This window comes from Bufo bufo, chromosome 7 (genome assembly GCF_905171765.1).
Source record: "Bufo bufo chromosome 7, aBufBuf1.1, whole genome shotgun sequence".
NCBI classification, from domain to species: domain Eukaryota; kingdom Metazoa; phylum Chordata; class Amphibia; order Anura; family Bufonidae; genus Bufo; species Bufo bufo.
In genome coordinates, this window is record NC_053395.1 from 18,820,957 (window position 1) to 18,833,977 (window position 13,021).

Genomic DNA, 13,021 nt, shown 5'->3' on the forward strand with positions numbered 1-13,021 from the left:
CCTCTCAGGCGTCCTGCTGTCCATGGTGCTGAACAGATCTGTGCTGAAAGCATAGATCTGTTCAGTGTAAGTAAAATACAGTACAGAACAATATATATTGTACTGTACTGTATTATTCAGACATCAGACCCACTGGATCTTCAAGAACCAAGTGGGTCTGGGTCAAAAAAAAGTGAATAAAAGTGAAAAAAAAGTAAAAATCAAAAAACACATTTATCACTGATAAAAAATGAAAAAAATAAAATTCCCTACACATGTTTGGTATCGCCGCGTCCGTAACGACCTGATCTATAAAACGGTCATGTTACTTTACCCGAACGGTGAACACCATAAAAATAAAAAATAAAAAACTATGATGAAATTGAAATTTTGCCCACCTTACTTCCCAAAAAAGGTAATAAAAGTGATCAAAAAAGTCGCATGTACGCCAAAATTGTAACAATCAAACCGTCATCTCATCCCGCAAAAATCATACCCTACCCAAGATAATCGCCCAAAAACTGAAAAAACTATGGCTCTTAGACTATGGAAACACTAAAACATGATTTTTTTTGTTTCAAAAATGAAATCATTGTGTAAAACTTACATAAATAAAAAAAAAGTATACATATTAGGTATCGCCGCGTCCGTATCGCCCGGCTCTATAAAAATATCACATGATCTAACCCCTCAGATGACCACCGTAAAAAAATAAAAATAAAAACGGTGTAAAAAAAGCCATTTTTTGTCATCTTACGTCACAAAAAGTGTAATAGCAAGCAATCAAAAAGTCATATGCACCCCAAAATAGATGCCAATCAAACCGTCATCTCATCCCGCAAAAAATGAGACCCTACTTAAGATAATCGCCCAAAAACTGAAAAAACTATGGCTCTTAGACTATGGAGACACTAAAACATTTTTTTGGTTTTAAAAATGAAATCATTGTGTAAAACTTACATAAATAAAAAAAATTGTATACATATTAGGTATCTCCGCGTCCGTGACAACCTGCTCTATAAAATTACCACATGATCTAACCTGTCAGATGAATGTTGTAAATAACAAAAAAAAAAACGGTGCCAAAAAAGCTATTTCTTGTTACCTTGCCGCACAAAAAGTGTAATATAGAGCAACCAAAAATCATATGTACCCTAAACTAGTACCAACAAAACTGCCACCCTATCCCGTAGTTTCTAAAATGGGTCACTTTTTTGGAGTTTCTACTCTAGGGGTGCATCAGGGGGGCTTCAAATGGGACATGGTGTCAAAAAAACCAGTCCAGCAAAATATGCCTTCCAAAAACCATATGGTGTTCCTTTCCTTCTGCGCCCTGCCATGTGCCCGTACAGCTGTTTACGACCACATATGGGGTGTTTCTGTAAACTACAGAATTAGGGCCATAAATAATGAGTTTTGTTTGGCTGTTAACCCTTGCTTTGTAACTGGAAAAAAAATATTAAAATGGAAAATCTGCCAAAAAAGTGAAATTTTGAAATTGTATCTCTATTTTCCATTAAATCTTGTGCAACACCTAAAGGGTTAACAAAGTTTGTAAAATCAGTTTTGAATACCTTGAGGGGTGTAGTTTCTTAGATGGGGTCACTTTTATGGAGTTTATAATCTAGGGGTGCATCAGGGGGGCTTCAAATGGGACATGGTGCCAAAAAAACAGTCCAGCAAAATCAGCCCTCCAAAAACCAAACGGCGCACCTTTCACTCTACGCCCCGCTGTGTGCCCGTACAGTAGTTTACGGCCACATATGGGGTGTTTCTGTAAACAGCAGAGTCAGGGCAATAAAGATACAGTCTTGTTTGGCTGTTAACCCTTGCTTTGTTAGTGGAAAAAATGGGTTAAAATGGAAAATTAGGCAAAAAAATGAAATTCTCAAATTTCATCGCCATTTGCCAATAACTCTTGTGCAACACCTAAAGGGTTAACGACGTATGTAAAATCAGTTTTGAATACCTTGAGGGGTGTAGTTTCTTAGATGGGGTCACTTTTAGGGAGTTTCTCCTCTAGGGGTGCATCAGGGGGCTTCAAATGGGACATGGTGTAAATAAACCAGTCTATAAAAATCAGCCTTCCAAAAACCAAACGGCGCACCTTTCACTCTACGCCTCGCTGTGTGGCCGTACAGTAGTTTACGGCCACATATTGGGTGTTTCTGTAAATGGCAGAGTCAGGGCAATAAAGATACAGTCTTGTTTGGCTGTTAACCCTTGGTTTGTTAGTGGAAAAAATGGGTTAAAATGAAAAATTAGACAAAAAAATGAAATTCTCAAATTTCCTCCCTATTTGCCAATAACTCTTGTGCAACACCTAAAGGGTTAACAACGTATGCAAAATCAGTTTTGAATACCTTGAGGGGTGTAGTTTCTTAGATGGGGTCATTTTTGGGTGGTTTCTATAATGTAAGCCTCGCAAAGTGACTTGAGACCTGAACTGGTCCCTAGAAATTGAGTTTTTGTAAATTTCGGAAAAATTTCAAGATTTGCTTCTAAACTTCTAAGCCTTATAACATCCCCAAAAAATAAAATATCATTCCCAAAACAATTCAAACATGAAGTAGACATATGGGGAATGTAAAGTCATCACAATTTTTGGGGGTATTACTATGTATTACAGAAGTATAGAAACTGAAACTTTGAAATTTGCTAATTTTTTTCAAATTTTTGTTAAATTAGGTATTTTTTGGTGCAAAAAAAAATTTTTTTTTTACTCCATTTTACCAGTGTCATGAAGTACAATATGTGACGAAAAAACAATCTCAGAACGGCCTGGATAAGTCAAACCGTTTTAAAGTTATCAGCACTTAAAGGGACTCTGGTCAGATTTTCAAAAAATGGCCTGGTCCTAAGGTGTAAAAAGGCTGTGTCCTTAAGGGGTTAAATAAGCCATCTACCATCATCTAATTCCAATCAGCGATGTTCCATATAACATCCTAGTCCATCATCAATCTTCCCATACAGCCACATTCTAGTTCCAGGTAACCCCCTCACTATCAGGCTTCTATAAATGCCCCACACACCTGCCACCATCCAATATTCTATATATATCATCCATTCTCACTGCATTCACCTTGTCATAGAAAAAGTCCTTGTAAGTGCCAGCCAGGAGCTACAGCACCCAGAATTATCAATCCAGCTGCCCCAGATTGCTTCGAATTTGGACAGACACTTCCTTTTTTGATATACTCCTCTTTCTAGACGAATCACAATATTTAATCTAGCAACATATTCTGATATATCAGGAGGTATGGGCTGGATCCACTTTGCTGCCAATGTTTTCCTAGCTTGATATAACATTCTACCTATTCCAGTAGTTATAACAGACTGTAAATTATTATCTGGTACCAGGCCTAATACACACAGTTTGGGATCCAACTTAAAACTAGCACTATATACTTTGTTCACCAGATGTAGTATTGCTTTCCAATAAGATGACAGTGATGAACATGACCACATCATGTGTAGAAGGTCAGCTTCATCACTTCCACACTTCGGACAGGCTGGACTATTTCTGTAGCCTATTTTATGCAAGAACACTGGGGTCTTATATACCCTATGTATTAAATATAGATGGGATAACCGTGCTGCCTCACTAAGGGATAAAGTAGGGGTAAGTTCCACCGCCTCAGTCCACTGCTCATCCGTGAGTACCCCTAGATCTTTTTCCCACTGACGTCTACTTGTTAATGGATACCCTTTAAGAAAGTCCTCTAATAGGGCCTGATACACCCTGGAGATTGCTCCCTTCACTGAACCAGCTGCAACCACCATATTCAATGTCTGGCTTGACATAAATGTCACTGGGGCTATCTTAGATTGAGCTTCTAAAGCATGTCTAAGTTGTAAGTATCGATAGAACTGTGAAGAGGGCAGCCCATATTCAGAGCACAATTGTTGGTATTGTTTTAAAGTTCCTTTAAAATAAATATGGCTCAGATTCCATACCCCTTTTTTATTCCACTGGGAGAATCCATTCAGATTTTCCAATTCCTGAAGTGCGGGGTTATGCCATAAGGGCGAGATGTTCATCAATCCTGTCATCCCTAAAATACTCTTTGCCTTATTCCATACTTTCCTCATAAGAATCAAGGTCGGAATATTTCCCATTTCTCCTTTTATTTCTCCTTCAATGGCTACCAACGGGGGAGACCTATTTGCAGCCCACTTTATCAGCTGACCACTCTTCCCTCCCATGTCATCTATTACCCCCCACCCTTTAAAATGTTGGAGTTGAGCCGACAGAAAATAGAGCATAGGATTAGGCAAGGCCAGACCACCGGCTTCTTTATTCCTCTGCAGAATTTCATATTTTATTCTTCCTCTATTATTTTTCCAAATAAAAAATCGGAACAGCTGCTGTATTTTATGGAAGAAGTGCACTGGGATCCATATGGGGGAATTATGCAAAATATAAAGCAACTGAGGCATGAATATCATTTTAAGCAAATTGCCCCTACCGATCATAGAGAGAGGCAATTTATGCCAAACAGCAACCTTGCTTCTAAACCTCCCTAACAAGGGTATTAAATTACTAGGAATATAATCTGCAGGGTTCATTGACACAGTCACTCCAAGATATTTAAAAGATTGCACCACCTTGAGTTCAGAGAAAGTAGCATGAGTGGTATGCATTCGAGACGATACCGGGAGAATTACTGACTTATCCCAGTTTATACGAAGTCCAGACTGATCACCAAACTGCGATATTATAGAGATTATGGAGTCTATGGAATCCACCAGATTACCTACATAGATTAGCATGTCATCTGCATATAAAGATACGCGCTCCTCACTGGAGCCCCTCCCTAGCCCTCTCATCAGTGGAGTAGATCGTAAAAGGCACGCCAATGGCTCAATTGCTATTGCAAATAGCAAGGGAGACAACGGGCAGCCCTGTCTCGTCCCCCTCTCCAATGCAACCGAGGGTGATAATTGTCCGTTTACTCTAATTCTGGCTCTGGGCTCACTGTACAGAAGCTTGACCCATTTTAGAAAACTTATTCCAAAGCCCATCCTAGTCATGACCGCCCACAAATACTCCCACTCAACGCTGTCAAAAGCTTTGGCAGCGTCAAGTGAGATCACAGCAGCTTCACTATCCTGACCTTTCCTCCCCTCCAACTGCAGGTTTATAAACAAGCGCCTAAGATTCAATGCCGTGGATTTTCCAGGCATGAACCCAGATTGATCATCATGAATAATAGATTGAATGACCCTAGACAAACGATTAGCCAAGACTTTGGCCAGAATTTTCACATCCACCGTTAGGAGTGAGATAGGCCTATATGAATCTACGAGCGAAGGGTCTTTTCCCGGCTTGGGTATCACTACAACTATGGCTTCTCTCATGGAACATGGCAATTTACCTTCACCGTATGCATCTTTAAAAACCGTTAATAAATGTGGAAGTAATATCTCCCCATGCCTTTTATAAAATTCCCCAGGAAGACCATCGGCACCAGGTGCTTTTTCATTAGGCATAGAATTCAGGGCCATCTCCAGTTCCTCCAGGGTTATATCCTCCTCAAGAAGTGAGCTATTCTCCATAGATAAGGTAGGGACACTAATTCTTTCAAGATAACCAGCTCTATCAGAAGTAGTGGTGACCAGTCTGGACCTATACACCTCTCCAAAGTGGGTATAAAATTCTCCCAGGATATTCTCATCTCCTGTTATTAGTTGTCCATCTACTCCTCTGAGCGAGGCTATGCAGGAGGGACCATTCTGTGCTTTAGTTATTGTAGCCAACAGATGCCCCACACTTTCCCCTTCAGCAAAATACCTCTGGGCCATAAATAAACGTTTATCATCTGCTCTATTCTGTATATGTTCCCTCAAAAGCTTCTGAGCTTCCTTCCATTGTGCTTCATTAGACAACGTGGGTTGTGTTATATACGTTGTTTCCAGTTGCGTAACTCTATCTGATAGCTCCCTGTCCAGAAGACGACTTTTAGTTTTCCTAACACTAATGCGCTTAATGTATAAACCTCTCACAAACGCCTTCAGGGTGTCCCAAACCACCGCCCCTGAAGTCGAGCCTATATTAATAGTTAAAAAGTCAATGATAGCTTTAGATATATCAGTTCCTGTATCCACTATTGATAGCCAGAATGGGTTTAATCGCCAGATGGGTCTAGGAGCACATATGTGCCTCCCCACCTCCAGTGTAATCAACAGTGGAGAATGATCAGAAAGGCTACGTGGCAGATATAAAATCTCTTTTGTTAGGGCTACCAATGATGAGGATCCTATTGCCAAATCTATACCTTCACTGCTTGTTGGTACTGTTGGGCACTGCCAGTCACATGCTCTAAATCTTGCTCCCGATCGGTTATCTCAGCCAGGAGAAGCTGCAAGTAGAAGGTAACGAATGACTTTCCTGACATACTGGGCTTCAATCTTTTTTTTATTTTTACTATTTACTAGTCACAGTTTACTATAGTGTTCCACATGACTTACCCTTTGGTTTTTCAGTTTGGTATCCACTTGGTTGACGCTGTCTGTATCCTTGGGCTCATAGTTTGGCAAATGATGTAGCCAGCCATCAAGCTGGTCGTAGCTGTTGCGGTAGTTTGTATAGGCAGTTTTAGCTTTCTGCAAGTCCTGAGACCTAAAAGAGAGAGAGAGAGAGCCTGTAAGGTATCCCAGTAGATATCTAAGTTTCCATGAATCGAGTGCTGATACATCCCAGTTGCTCACCTGCTCTGAATCTGTTGATCGAGTTGGGAGTAACGTTGGTTGAGTTTGGACACCTCCCCTTCTTGACGCTCAATGTCAGGACAGTGCTCCTGGAAACGATTGGCCAGACTTTGGCAGCTCAGTTTACTGTTGTGAAGGTTCTGCTCGGCTTCCGCAAGGACACCTCTTCCCTGCTGGAGCTCGGAGCTCATCGCCTGCAACGATAAAGATGATACTAAAGAATTCCGTCATAGTTTATGCACCTATAATGATCGAACAGTAGGCCTTCTTGGAAATTAGGGTTTGGTCAGCAGAAATTGCTTTGTCCCACAAGGTAAATTGTCAACACATTTTTAGTGACCATCATGAGAATAGATTTCCATTGATACAATACCATTTTATGATGCAGCGATAGGATTAGAAGTCTGTGATGTCTATCCTTTAGGACTTCTTGGTCACTTACCGTCAGTTCTTGCAGCTTCCTATCCACAGCTCGAGGGTCTTCTGGTACAGTGTCATCTTGACACAGCTTGGTCTCATAAGTGGAGAGGAGGTCCCTGCTTTTCTGCAAACTGTTCTCCAGGTGATTGGATGTCTCAATCCTGCAAAGCATAGAAATGTCAACAAGAGCTAAAACTTTTCAGATTCTATTGGGCGATGAGGGATGCTGCCATCCCATAGCAAATTATGAGGTTACCCAGTAAGTTAATGACCTCTGGTTTGCTTCCACTTACTTGTCCTGAGCAGAGGTCAAGAGATCGTTAACCCGTTCATACTTCTTGCTGGTCTCATTGATTTTACTTCGAAGGATTGGGGCGCTGGAGGCTGTTGGAGCCTTGGAGAGATAGACCTCGCACTCCTGCACTCGCTGAGATTTCTCGGGCTCTATACGGCGCACGTTATTGGAAATGTCCTGAACAAATGATGGAGAAAACGAATAAATTAATTTCCCAGTAATATTGTGTTGTAGTGTATGGTGGTACCAGAGATGCTGGAACTACTCGTTCACTAGGAACCAGCGATTTCAATTTGACAGTTTTTGTAGGCCTCCATTTCATGGGTTCAGTAATTTGTATCTAAGGACTCCTAGAGTTCAGTCTCCCCTACTCAGGACTCCTCTGTTTTTCAGTATTGTGGTGCTCACCTTCAGTTCCTTCAGCCTTTCTGAAGAGTCCTGCACAGCACGGCTCTGCTCCAGAGGTGGACGCAGGTAGGAGCTGATGGATTTCTCCTGTCTGTCTAGGTCAGTGATAATTCTGTCCATCCCAGCAAGCAGCTGACGTCCCTGGGTATCTTGGGTGCTTGTGGTAGCTGTGGGTAATGGAATAAAAATACCTTTAATTGGGGCAAAAAGCTAACAACTTAGTTGTTCTGAAGGCTTTTCCAGACCTAAATAGGTGAAGGTTTAAGGCCCCTTTCACACGGGCGAGTTTTCCGTGCGGGTGCAATGCGGTAGGTGAACGCATTGCACCCGCACTGAATCCTGACCCATTCATTTCTATGGGGCTGTGCACATGAGCGGTGATTTTCACGCATCACTTGTGCGTTGTGTGAAAATCGCAGCATGTTCTATATTCAGCGTTTTTCACGCAACGCAGGCCCCATAGAAGTGAATGGGGCCACGTGAAAATCGCAAGCAAGTGTGGATGCGGTGCGATTTTCACGCATGGTTGCTAGGTGACGATCGGGCTGGGGACCCGATCTGTATTATTTCCCCTTATAACATGGTTATATAAGGGAAAATAATAGCATTCAGAATGCAAAGTAAAATAGTGAAGGGGTTAAAAAATTAATAAAAATTAACTCGCTGAGTCCACTTGATCTCGTAGTTGCGGATCTCTGTCTTCTTCTGTAATGTTGAGCTGCCGGCTAAGGACCTGTGGTGACGTCACATCACATGATCCAATCACATGGTCCCCCATGTGATGGAACCATGTGATGAGCACAGTGACGTCATCAAAGGTCCTATTCCTGTGCACAGCAAAGAAGACAGAAGAGATGCCGGCTGCGCGATCAAGTGGATTAAGGTGAGTTAAATTATTATTTATTTATTTTTTTTAACCCCTCCAGCGCTATTGTACTATGCATTCTGTATTCAGAATGCTATTATTTTCCCTTATAACCATGTTATAAGGGAAAATAATACAATCTACAGAACACCTAACCCAAACCCGAACTTCTGTGAAGAAGTTCGGGTCTGGGTACCAAACATGCCGATTTTTCTCACGTGCGTGCAAAACGCATTACAATGTTTTGCACTCGCGCAGGAAAATCGCGCATGTTCCTGCAACGCCCGTGTGAAACCAGCCTAAAGGTCAATGTAGGTTGTTGACTTCAAACAATATCACATTATTCTAAATAAATGGCCCCATAATTTAGAGAATTTAAAGTTGTAGGAGGAAGCACAAAAACTGTTAAAGTGACCTGAAGGTGATACATCTTCTGGGATCATACTTGGACTTGTCCAGTGGTGAACTTGTGATGCCCTTGGATTAGTTACAGTCGGCTGTGCCAGCCACCATGCAGATTATATATCACAAATGCCGAAACTGGAAGCAAAACATTACCAGCCCTGGTCTATAGTAAGGTAGGAATGGGACTGGCATGGAAAATGGGCATCCTCATGCTCCAGCATCTGTAAACTACTACTCTCAGCATTCTGTGTAGCCTGGCACACTAATAGGCATCTCACGTAACACCCATTCCTCAGGGAGTCAGTGAAAGTGCTGGCAGCGGCTGTCTGCGGTACACTACAGATAATATTACATAATAGCTGCCGACCTGGCGTGCGGCCCCGCACCATCTGTCAGGGCGAAGTGCATTAGCAGATTATTCTGATCATCTCCTAATACCAAGGACTAAATGAAACCTCCGCCGCGCTGCAGTACTAGATGCACCAGGCGGCCATGTCTACACTGGGAATAGAAAGCAGGGTGCAAGTATCAGAAGTCATCTCCACTCTTGACAAACCTTTGGACTCTCTCTTGAGATCCTCGCTGCGCTGGAATAAAGCGTTCTTACAGTTTGAAGCCTTCTGCTTCGTGGCTCGGTATTGGTTGAAAGTACTGACGAAAGGGAAATATTAGAGTTACATATCAGAAAATATGGCCCCATTATAACGACCCCCATCATAGTCATTACATATAGCCCCTCCCCTATTATAACTCCTCCCCTTTTAAGACCATGCTCTTATCTCCTCCCCTATTTTAACCCCCCATAGCTCTTCACCTATTATAACTGCTCCCTATATCTGCCTACTGCTATGACCTCTCCCTACATCTCCTCCCCTATTATAACCGCTCCCTACATCTCCTCCCTTATTATAACCGCTCCCTACATCTCCTCCCTTATTATAACCGCTCCCTACATCTCCTCCCTTATTATAACCGCTCCCTACATCTCCTCCCTTATTATAACCGCTCCCTATATCTCCTCCCTTATTATAACCGCTCCCTACATCTGCTCCCTTATTATAACCGCTCCCTATATCTGCTCCCTTATTATAACCGCTCCCTATATCTCCTCCCTTATTATAACCGCTCCCTATATCTCCTCCCTTATTATAACCGCTCCCTATATCTCCTCCCTTATTATAACCGCTCCCTATATCTCCTCCCTTATTATAACCGCTCCCTATATCTCCTCCCTTATTATAACCGCTCCCTATATCTCCTCCCTTATTATAACCGCTCCCTATATCTCCTCCCTTATTATAACCACTCCCTATATCTCCTCCCTTATTATAACCGCTCCCTATATCTCCTCCCCTATTATAACCGCTCCCTATATCTCCTCCCCTATTATAACCGCTCCCTATATCTCCTCCCCTACATCTCCTCCCTTATTATAACCGCTCCCTATATCTCCCCCCCTATTATAACCGCGCCTTGTATACCCGTATCACCGCCCTCTTACCTTTCTGCCACGGTCAGGGCCTCGGGGTCAGTTGGGGGGATCGTGAAGCAAACTCCTGGAACCACCAGCTTCTTCTCATTGCTGTCTGTCACCTCCCACTTTTCACCCCGGTTCGATTTTAGGGTGTATTGAGATCCTCGGGTAATCTCGCCCTACAAGACATACATGTCAGTAGAGGTCTACTGCTGATGACAGGATGGCATCTGCCCATAGTTCTGGTGATTTGTGACCACAGACATAACATGGACGTTGCTCACCTCGTCCGAGTAGAAGTCGCACACCGCCTCCACTGGGATGGGTTTGAGTGGCGTCTCCCGTCGAAACTTCAATGGTACAACCTGGTGGCTGCGCTTTTGCAAGGAACGTACCACTTCCTCGTATTTATCCAGAGCCTTGTCCTGGTCCTAAGAGGGATGAAAGTCCTTACGTTATGGGTCGGGGTCCCTCTGACACCCTGGAGTATAGCAATTTTGCATCCATGTTCTGATTACATTCATCACACTTCATTCCAAAAACCATCGTACATTCATTCATCTCTGCTTTACGCATTCATTTTTATACATTATTTATCTACTACATTCATTTTCATTTATTCTTAACTCCTTTACCCATTTACATCTTCTTTATACTTTGCTCCTCTACAATCCTTTTCTTCATTCATCTGACATTCATTTTTAACTCTTTTACTCCTATCTTTTCATATTTTTTCTATATTGTGTTCCTCTACAGTCCTTCATTCATCTGACATTCGTTCTTAGGCTTCATTCATTTTTTTCTTCTTTAGGCTTAACTGCACAATTCCTTTTTAGTCTTCTCACCTGAGTATTCCCTCTGTTATATGCTTCATTTATTTACATGCTCAGTTCATTCTTCTATACATTTCATTCATTATCTTTATTCTATATATCTTGTATTTGTTTACCTCAGCTCTTTATTCTATATCCTTCATTCCTTCTTCACTCCAAGTCATTTCTCCTACACCCTTCATTCCTTTCTATTGCACAATGATCTATATACTTCATTCACTTCTCTCCACTCTATAATTCACATTGTATCTTCATTCATTTCTACCTTTTATTTATTTGCTCTGCCATTCCTTAATTTTCAGTCATTGTTTTCTATCACTTATTCATCTACACATCATTCATTTCCCTATATTTCATACTTCTCTAATGGGCGTTTATTCATTCATACCTATCTTTACAAATCTTTTCATTTGTCTCTATCCTTTATTAATTTGACCTTCATTCTTTTATTTTTATTTTCTCTTTATGCATCTGTCATTTAATTAGTCTTTCTTGTATTCATTCATTTGCCATTCATTCACTTCTTCCTTCTCTACCCTGCATTAAATTCTTTTTTTTGTGTTTCATTAACACATTTTTTCCATTTGTTTTACCCAATATTCATTCATTTTCATTCATTTCATTCATTTTATATACTTCTCTACCCAGCCTTCATTCATCTTTGTGTTATTTACACATTTTTCCCTATTTATCTGTAGCCTGTATTCATTCATGTTTCAGTACCACATCCTTGCCATTCATTCTTCTTTAATCCCTTATATCCTACATGTCTTCCTTTCTTCGTCATTCACACTTCATTCCTCTCTTGCTGCATTCATTCCTCCACTCTTCATTCATTTTCCCTTTCCAGCCTTCATTCCCTTCACCCTCTTCTTACCTCCAGTTCACGTAACTGAGCTTCGATCTGGTAGCTGTCCTTGAAGTCTGGGTTGTACTTGTGCTCCAGGTCACTGTCCACCTTCTTCAGGAGGTCTTGAGTATCCTTGGCATCTCGATAATACTGGATAAGAAGATGGAGTCATTGCCCCCTCTGTAATGTACCCCAACATTATGCCCCCCACAGAGGCAACCACCAATGTTCGATACCATAGGGCTGACCCGAGTGTAGGTTTTGTTTTACCTTGCTCGTGTAGTCTCATTGCCCCAAGTATTTTGGAGCCCACTTCTCCTTACCTGGTGGTAATCCTCCATATGTTTTAGGTGACTTTCCTCACAGATCAAGAGGTTAAGATATTCCTTCCAGTCAGCGTGCACAGCCTCCATGTGAGCCTGAGGTAAGATAGAGCAGATGGGTGGAGTAGTCTTTATTCTCTATTTATATGATAGGTGGACTATATGTACAATGGTGTGGCCAACCAGTCTGTCCTTCCTCAACTCCTTAGTCTTCCTGTTAAATCTATGACCACATCTGAAGACTTTGATAGAGTCGGACAAGACACCACTGTCATGGCAGCACATCTTACCAGTCATGTCTCATGATCTTTATGGTTTTGATCCGAATGGATATCTGGTATGGGTTGACTCGGTGTGGTACCCAGTTATCATCCAGAAAGCTCTACTTGCTTCCTCATGACAATGTTTTTGGTCACAGGTGAGGTATTGAGGCAGCAGAAACTTGTTGGACATCCTCA

At 41.7% G+C, this 13,021-nt stretch overlaps 1 protein-coding gene across 1 annotated transcript in view; it reads right to left on the bottom strand.

Annotated features, from left to right (window-relative positions):
- The window catches only part of PPL (periplakin), a 53,134-nt gene that overhangs the window by 5,553 nt on the left and 34,560 nt on the right, over positions 1 to 13,021 (bottom strand). Inside the window, exons 9-19 of the mRNA XM_040439918.1 lie at positions 12,564 to 12,659; positions 12,268 to 12,390; positions 10,842 to 10,988; positions 10,585 to 10,736; positions 9,640 to 9,734; positions 7,814 to 7,980; positions 7,404 to 7,582; positions 7,133 to 7,271; positions 6,691 to 6,884; positions 6,451 to 6,601; positions 6,258 to 6,341 (exon numbers count right to left, since the gene is read on the bottom strand). Coding sequence (XP_040295852.1) covers positions 6,258 to 6,341; positions 6,451 to 6,601; positions 6,691 to 6,884; positions 7,133 to 7,271; positions 7,404 to 7,582; positions 7,814 to 7,980; positions 9,640 to 9,734; positions 10,585 to 10,736; positions 10,842 to 10,988; positions 12,268 to 12,390; positions 12,564 to 12,659 — 1,527 coding nt within the window. The remainder of the gene's footprint in view (positions 1 to 6,257; positions 6,342 to 6,450; positions 6,602 to 6,690; positions 6,885 to 7,132; positions 7,272 to 7,403; positions 7,583 to 7,813; positions 7,981 to 9,639; positions 9,735 to 10,584; positions 10,737 to 10,841; positions 10,989 to 12,267; positions 12,391 to 12,563; positions 12,660 to 13,021) is intronic.